The sequence below is a fragment of the Budorcas taxicolor genome, chromosome 22 (genome assembly GCF_023091745.1).
Source record: "Budorcas taxicolor isolate Tak-1 chromosome 22, Takin1.1, whole genome shotgun sequence".
Taxonomy (NCBI): Eukaryota; Metazoa; Chordata; class Mammalia; order Artiodactyla; family Bovidae; genus Budorcas; species Budorcas taxicolor.
Window position 1 is genome coordinate 38,573,621 of NC_068931.1, and position 8,331 is coordinate 38,581,951.

The 8,331-nt window shown below is 45.0% G+C and overlaps 1 protein-coding gene across 1 annotated transcript in view; it reads right to left on the minus strand.

The window, feature by feature from the left end:
* DLGAP1 (DLG associated protein 1) overlaps window positions 1-2,308 on the minus strand; it is a 299,073-nt gene extending 296,765 nt beyond the window's left edge. The window contains exon 1 of the mRNA XM_052660275.1: window positions 1,352-2,308. Within this exon, the coding sequence (XP_052516235.1) occupies window positions 1,352-2,308 (957 nt within the window). The remainder of the gene's footprint in view (window positions 1-1,351) is intronic.
* Between the last annotated feature and the right edge of the window lie 6,023 nt (window positions 2,309-8,331).

Below are 8,331 nucleotides of genomic sequence, written 5' to 3' on the forward strand. Positions count from 1 at the left end.
TATTCTTGCCTGGAAAGTGCCATGAAGAGAGGAGCCCAGTGGGCTCCAGTCCATGGGGTCGCAGAGAGTTGGCACGACTGAGCAACTGAGGACAACCTTATAGTAAATTAAATGATGCCACCTTCAGTAGGAAATATTGTGTTGTTTGTGAAAACTATCCACACAATGGTGGCCTCTTCTGAAGTCTGGGGATGGGTCTGGCACTGTCCCTACCCAGTGACTGCCAGTCTGGAATATTTTCAGAACTTGGTAGCAGCATTCCCAAGAGAGTCAGCTTTGTCAGAAGAGATCCAAAGAGAGCAAAAAAGATGAATGTCTTGGTGGAAGACTTTTCCTCACATTTATTCTTAAGAGTGGAAATGATTGTGTCATGATTTTATATTCCAGTAAAACCTTTTTTAAAACAGACAAGGCTAGGAAGGGAGGGCTAGGAAGAGAAAACATATACTTTGAAAAGGAAAAATGTGAGTATCTCTCTTATGAAACGTTGTGTCTCAGTAAAAATGACGATTCTAAAGGGAGGCAGTAGGGAAGAAAGAGACTCTTCCCCTGATATTTTTATCCAGGTGAAATCTGGTTTCAGTGGATTGGAGGGCAGTAGGAAAAATAGGAGTCTGCAGAAGGGGAGGAGCGGCCTTGGGTCTGTGTGTGTGGGATTTACATACTGACACTAATTGTATTTTATTGTGCAGATGCTTCCCCTTCTTTTCCTCCTCTTCTCTGTTGTCCTGAGTCTCTGCAGCTGTACTTGTCAGGTCCCCAAACTGGCTCCATCTCCACCTCCTCAGGGTGCAGGGCATCACCCCAACTCCCTGTGTTCTGGGGGATGAGGACTTAAGTGGGGGTGTGATTAGCTTCGTTGTGGTGTGAAAATTGCAATGGTGAAGATATTAATCAATTTTTCCAAACTAACAGCTTGGGGCAGAATCTTAAATAATAATAACAAAAAACCCTGAATAGAACTAATTAAACTCTTTCCAGAATTCCAAAGATCATTGTTGACTTTTGTAAAAAAGGTGGCTTTTAAAAAACTTTTGTGTAAACTCCCTTTTTCTCCCCTCCGTATCCTACAATCCCTCAGACAAAAGAGGAGCACAAAACATTAATAACTCTTTGCCTTTTTGTAGGCGTGCTTTTCAAAGCACTTTTATATCCAGTATCTCAAGATAACTGGATGCGGTTGCTAGCAGGCCTGTTTCCTGATAGAAACCCTCAGCCCCCAAAATGCTAAATAATTTGCTCAGGTTCACACACAGAATTCATAGTAGAGCCAAGACTAGGCCCCAGGAGAAAATACCATGCAATCAGCTGGTACAACTTCTAAGCACCCATCCCTCCATATAAATGGTACCTGAAGGTACTGGCAGGAACGTTCTTGTTGACACGACTCTGACTTCACCATGGCCTGGTCCATGTTGACCGAGGCTTTCTGGTAAACCTCTCGGGCTCGACTCACGGTCAGTGTGGAGGACCAGGCACTCTTCTTGAGCAGCGGTGCGTCTAGGGTGACGGGCAGGTTGGCACAGGTGGAGCACTTGACGTCGTTGTTACTCCGGGAGGCCTTCACCGCCTGCTCGCTAATGGTGTTGTAGGCCTCCATAAAGTACTGCGAGGCCGAGCGGTCGGGGCACCTGCCCATGGTCATCACACCCGAAGGGGAGTGGTAGATGCACATGTCACCGTCGAGGTTGTCGTCAGAACTCCACCAGCCAGGGGACGTGTTGTTGCGCGGCTTGGGCTCCGGGCGCCGCTCCTTGCTTTTGCTGCGCTTGCTGTACCTCACGGTCTGCGTCTCGTCCGGGCTGGCCTTGCCTCCGTTGACGCTGCCCTTGGACGGTCCCTCCAGGGAGTGCGATTTGGTGAAGAGCTTCTGGACCGAGTGGACCAGGTGGCGGATGCGGCCGGGGCTGTCGCTGCGGTGCTCCACGGCCGTGCGCTTGTACTGCAAGGTGTGGTAGCCATCCCGGCTGAGAGGTAGCTGCCTCTCAAACTGGTCCAGGAGGTTGGCGGGGATGCGGTTGGCCTTGGTGGCCAGGGTGCGGGGCACCAGGGCACACTCGTCCTTCAGCTCCTGCTGTGAGGTGTAGTGCCGCCGCGGGAAGGTGCTGCTGGCCAGCGGGTCGCTGAAAGGGCCCACACACTCGGCCTGGAAGGAGGTCCGCTGAGTGTAGTAGGGGTGGTCGGCCGGGTGGTGCTCCACCGGGCTCAGCAGGTATGGCTTGCGGTCCGCGTGGTGCGACAGTGAGTCACAGGCTGAATCGCAGGTGACTCCGTGGTGATGGCTGCGGCTGCCCGATAACCCTTTCATCGCTGTCGGGGCAAAGCCACGGGGGTCATGGACACCCGGGGGTGTGGTTCCAGACCTGTCTCCTGCAAGGACCTGGGGGAATGAAGGAGAGGGGGACAGTGGTTAACCCTTCCCTTGGTAAATAGATACTGCTCTTTCCCCGTGCATCTGCTACTGAGTGGGTTTTCTGGCAGAAGAACTCATGAAAAGTCAAAGTGTAGTCCCTCAGTCACGTTGGATTCTTTGCAACCCTATGGACTGTAGCCTGCCAGGCTCCTCTGTCCATGGGATTTCCGGGGCAAGAATACTGGAGTGGGTTGCCATTTCCTCTTCCAGGGAATCTTCCTGCCCCAAGGATTGAACCTGTGTCTTCTGCATTGCAGGCAGATTCTTTACCACCTGAGCCTCATTGACTCTCCCTAAAAGGAGCTTTAATGTACTGACGGCAAAGCCCTATTACCTCTATATCTTGGCAAAGACCACCCCCCCCCCCCCCCCAATCACATAGGAGAGACAGGGTGAAAGCTAGTTAACCCAGAAAAGAAACTATAAAAATGTTAAATTATTTTAAATGATTTAGGAGAAAAACTCCCCTTCCCTCCAGGATTCTAATAACTGCGTATTTCCCCTGCTGCTCTGGTTTTATTCTTTACCGTATGTTAGTCATCAGGCCAGCAGACCGCAAGGGCTCAGTTTCTCTGGGAGGCTTCTGCTGGTCCCCCTTACAGAGAGAATTCGTTCTGTGCTTGCAGAGAATGTGCTCTATACTCACCCTCTGGAATGCTTTGTCCCACGTGTTCCCCACTAGCTCGAGCTACCTGAGGGTAGCTTACTTCTTAGTCACCTGTACATCTCCCTACCCCATACCAGGGGCTTCCCTGGTGGCTCAGTGGTAAAGAATCCACCTGCAATGAAGGAGACCCGGGTTCAGCCCCTGGGTTGGGAAGATCCCCTGGAGAAGGGAAAGACTACCCACTCCAATGTTCTTGCCTGGAGAATTCCATGGCTAGAGGAGCCTGTCGGGCTCCAGTCCATGGTGTCTCACGCAGCTGAGCAACTAACACTTTTACTTTCGCTTCACCTCATACCAGTTGGGCCATATAGACACGTGAGCGGAAAACATAAATATAAGAGGCTACTGGCACCTTATAACTTTAGGATATATTTCTGTATCTTCTTTCACATACTTTCCCGTTAGAATGCCATGGTGACAATTACAGCAATCCCCGCTTTCCCACGGTAATTAGAGTTGGAAAAACTAATGGTAGGGCAAAGACATCAGAGCTGTAGAGAAAACCTGCCCATGTATTTCTGTCATCAGAGAATTAAGTTTCTTGTCTACAAACTGAGAGCAGATGAAGAACAAATAAGCTTGAATCAGCTCATCTGACTATCAGGACATCTCCTTTTGCTGGTTTAAGAGTTTATGGTAAATATTTACAAGCTATGGCAAGATGGACAAAGGAAAGACTCTTGAAACATTCCTGAGGAAACACGAAGGGCCTGAACCCAAGGGTCGGGTGTGCCTGGGAGAGAAATAACTCCTACAGATGCAGCTGAGCGAAACGCAGTCATCCCAAGCCCTCCCCTTCCTTCAAGACCAGAAGCCGCTGTTCTTCTGGGCAGAGTACTTCCTTTGGACTCTAGTAGAGTGAGTTCATCAGTAGCTGAATGCATTCCTCCTGACAGTCTTGTTTGTTTGTTTGTTTTTAATAAAGCTTTCTACAATACAAAAATTATCATATGGAGAGTTGTCCAGAAAAGCCAATGTGACTTTCCAAAAAATCAAAAATGTAATTTTAGATAGACAGGAAGAGGTAATTGGTTTAATTGTAAAAAAAAAAAAAACCCTATAAAACAAAACAGAACACTCATGTATAGCTTAATGAAGAAAAACATGGAGTCTTGAGGGATCAGGATTTGTCAGTTCCGTGGGATATGCTGTATGTGGGAGCCCAACTGTTGAAAATCTCTAACCGTGCTTTATGAAGCTCCTTTCCTCCTCCTAGTCTCTGTTTCTGGATTAATTGAAGGAAGTTGATGAGAGGTTTTAATCACTGGAGTCGTTCAAAATTGGTCAGTCTATCAAATTAGGAGCTTCTTGAAGATAGAGGTTATGTTTTATGCATTCAGTGGCCAGCAGAGTGCTTGGCTGATGGTGGGAACTCAGTGAAGTGTTACTGAGAAATAATGCATCAGTGAAAAATTTCCCAGGGTGGTTCGTCCTGTGGCTTAAGTCACATCTATTGTGTTTGAAAAGGAAACGGCCAAGGAAGGAAGGCAGGCACCATCTTATGGGCATTTTAGAGACCAGTGGTTTTCCAGGTGAGGCAGGAGGCATGTGGGTGAACGTTTCTTATGCTACTTGTTTGTTTGCCTTCAAATTCTGCCTCTCCATGTCCCATCTATGAATATCTCACCTCTTAAAGTTCTCCCTGCTTTGAGGTTAAAATCTGGGAGTTTACCTGGTCTGCTGACTATAGAATGTCTAGACAGAAGACAATCTGTTTAAAGAAGAGAAAGCAAATGACACCTGAAGCGACAAAAAGGGAAAGAAAGACTGGTTCAGGAAGAGCCTGTAAATCAAAATTTGCCCACTGAGGAGCTAATATAAGGGAAATTTTAACATAAAATACCTAGGGACTACTTTGTACAAAGTTATGATCCCAAGATTAGGCTGTGGCAAGGAGGGATACAGAAGATTAAATACACATTTTTAGCAAAACTGTGGCACAAACTAATTTAGGTTGAAAAATCCACTTCATGAGGAAGTGTCTCTATATAAAACAGGTCTCATCGAAGACATTTTTGTCTTTTAAATATAGACTTAAAAATAAAAGACAAAAATAGGAAGCTGGTTGGGTTATGGTCACATAATAAATCTTATGATTCCACATAATATAACTCAATATATGAAATAATATGAAATAATGCTTCAGTCTTTCCTTCTGAAGCAGCTGGGTCTTGGTGGATATTTTTTTGCTAAATAAAATGTGAATCTGGCAAGAGCCAAAAACATGAATTATACATATTCACTCCAAAATGGAGATTATTTGAAATCATGTGTTCAATATTTATGTAATTATCTTTAATTTGTGAATGGCATTTCATGTGAGATGATGTTGCCTGAGGACACATAGAGCAAACAAAGAGCCTTTTTAAGGCTATTAATGATGCATTTGTTCAGTGATGTAACTGATGATTATTTTGCTAAGTTAAACATGCACAGTGTGATTTTTTACTAAAATTTAAGTGGGCTATTTTCAGCCTAGTGATAAGCACTTATATTTTCATAGAGAGTAATACGCTGAATCAAGGAAAATAAGTTAACTTTCATTCTTCTTAATATCTGTAAAAAGATATTGAGATCTTGATCCTTTTCCTCTGTGATATATGAAATATGGCAATAAATGATCATAAACATTTCTAAATTCTCCATCCATCTTTCTGGTTAAGACCAGATAAATGACTTAATACCCTAGCCTTTCTAAGGGAAGAATCTTACAGTCTCTTTTAGTCTCTTGTCTTTTAAAAAGGAAAATCGATTAATTAGTGATTATAAATTACAGCAACACATTCAGTGCCTTCTTGATGAGTGAGGGAGATGATCTAAAACCCTCAATGGCTAAGCAATGGTTGTGAAACCTACCATGGGGGTCCTGCTCTTCCTCCCCTCATTCTTTGTCTTCCTCTTTTCTTACTCATGAATTCTATTCCCAGCCTACATCTTTCTGCCCCTTCTTTATTTCTCTCTCCTAATTCATGTTCGTAAGTGGCAACCTGGACTTCACTTGTTCCAGCCCATGTGTGACTAACACCATCCCCAGGAAGAATTAACCAAGCATCCTTCCCATGCAGGACTCAGTGTTTGCTGCTGCAGGTGACCAAATGCAACCAGCAAATCTCTAATGCTGAGAGAGATGTGACCTAGTCATGAAAAAAGATAAATAACAATGCTCGTTACCCTCTGCATTCTTGGAAAAATTAGACTTGGAATTAAGTTTTAAGGGGCCGTAAAAGATTGCTGAAAATAGAAAGGGAAATTGTTTTTTGTGCCTTCCTCTCTGAGCCGGGATGGAGAATGTGAGTCAACGCGCCTCTGTAAGGGTTTCTATGGCGACGGTGATCATCCCTCATTTTTGCCTTGTTCACTATGACTTCAAAATGATGCTTTGTTGTCCTCCTAAGTACGATTTTACCATCAGACGACAGGCCCTCATCGTTGGCTTGGAAAATGTGTTCACTGTATTGGCTACTCTAAGATGAGCTCTGGGTGTGAGAGACAATGGTTTTTAAAGAGTTCCCACACCTGGGGCAGAAGCGTTGCTGTCCAGATGATGACTAAAGCAAGAACGATCCAGCACAGATAAAGGAAATTCTCAAGGTAGGTAATTTATTAGCACCAAGGAAAAAACAAACAAACCACATGTTAGAAGATGCTGACTGGATGAAAAACAGTCTCACAAAGCTGGCAAGTTCTTACTTTGATTTCTGTGCATGTCTTTATTTAGAGCTGCTGTGCTTGGTTTTTCTTTACATACAGAGAGAGGATCCACCCGAAGGGTGTCTACTGTCTCTTTCAATGAGGACTGACAGCTGGGCAATCACAACTTGCCTTAGAAAGGACAGCGTGGGGGACCCTGCCCAGGAGAAGAGGGAACACTGTGTTCTAGTTTGGGGAGATGCTGGGAAGACAAAACCTCCATGAATTATCTCAGGGTCGAGTCACTTTTTTGCCCCTGCCCATTTTACCGGTGACCTGCCCGTGCCAGGTTATAACAGTCAACGGAAGAGAAAGAAGGAATTCTCTTACTGAGAGTAAAACCTGTCCCAGACTAGTGACTTGCTTCCCAGTCTCTCTAGATGCACACAGGTGACTAATTCTGGCTAATGGAGTATAATTGAAAATGGCAGGTGCAGTTTCTGGAAAATGACTCTTAAGTGAAGGACATACCTTCTTTACCCCCTTCCTTGGCTGGAATTCAGACTTCAGGCTTGGCTAAGGAGTGATCTTGGTCCATGAGGTGGAAGTGACAGTCTGAGGATGGGAGCACCCCAAGATAATGGGCCCAGCCAGAACAGAGTGTCTATCAGCCTGGACGTGTAACTCTGCGTCTTGTTTACGGGGGAGGGAATGGACCTGCATCTTTGTCTACACCACTGTGATGTGTTTTCTCACCCCTGCACCTGAGCCAAGTCCTAAGTGACAAGGGTGGTTAGGGCTGACTCCTGGAGAATTTTTGTCAGCTCTGCTATAATATGAAGGACTTGACCCTGCCAGTGGTGGTCACCCATGAGAGCAGTTTAAACCAGGCAGTGATACAGCCACACGTATACGAGATTTTTCTCTGGCTGTAGTGAGAGAATGCTTCTCAGATGGCTCGGTGGTAAAGCACCCACCTGCCAATGCAGGAGGCACAAGAGACACAGGTTCGATCCCTGGGCTGGGAAGATCCCTTGAAGGAGGAAATGGCAACCCACTCTGGTATTCTTGCCTGAAAAATTCCATGGACAGAGGAACCTGGCAGGCTACAGTCCATGGGGTCACAAAGAGTTGGACACAACTGAGCAATTGAGCATGAGAGTTAGGAAATAGATTTAGGGATCAGAAGAAGCAAGAAAATCTGAAAGCAGCAATTCTTTCTTTCTTGGGAAGTTCATGAGGGAAGACTAAAAGGGGGATAAAGACTAATCCTCCAAAGAGTAAGAATGTCCTGGGTGGTAGAGGGGTGCCTCTCACTTCTGCCCTTCTGCCTACTCGTGTGTTTCCACTACAGTCTAAACACACAGGGCACTTCTTCTAGGCAGAACAAAATTCTATGCAACATGGATGCAGACTTTTTATTAGTAATTTTTTCTTCTACTAATAATCCCAGTTCTATAGAGATTGAGAATGAAGAGCAATATGAATGTTTAGCAGGCTTATAATTTTAAATATTTTTTAAAAATAAGTGACTGATTCTCATTAATATGCTACTAACACATGAAGCCATGCCATTTTAAGGTAAAAGTAAATAGAAAACTCACATGAATTAATTTTGCCC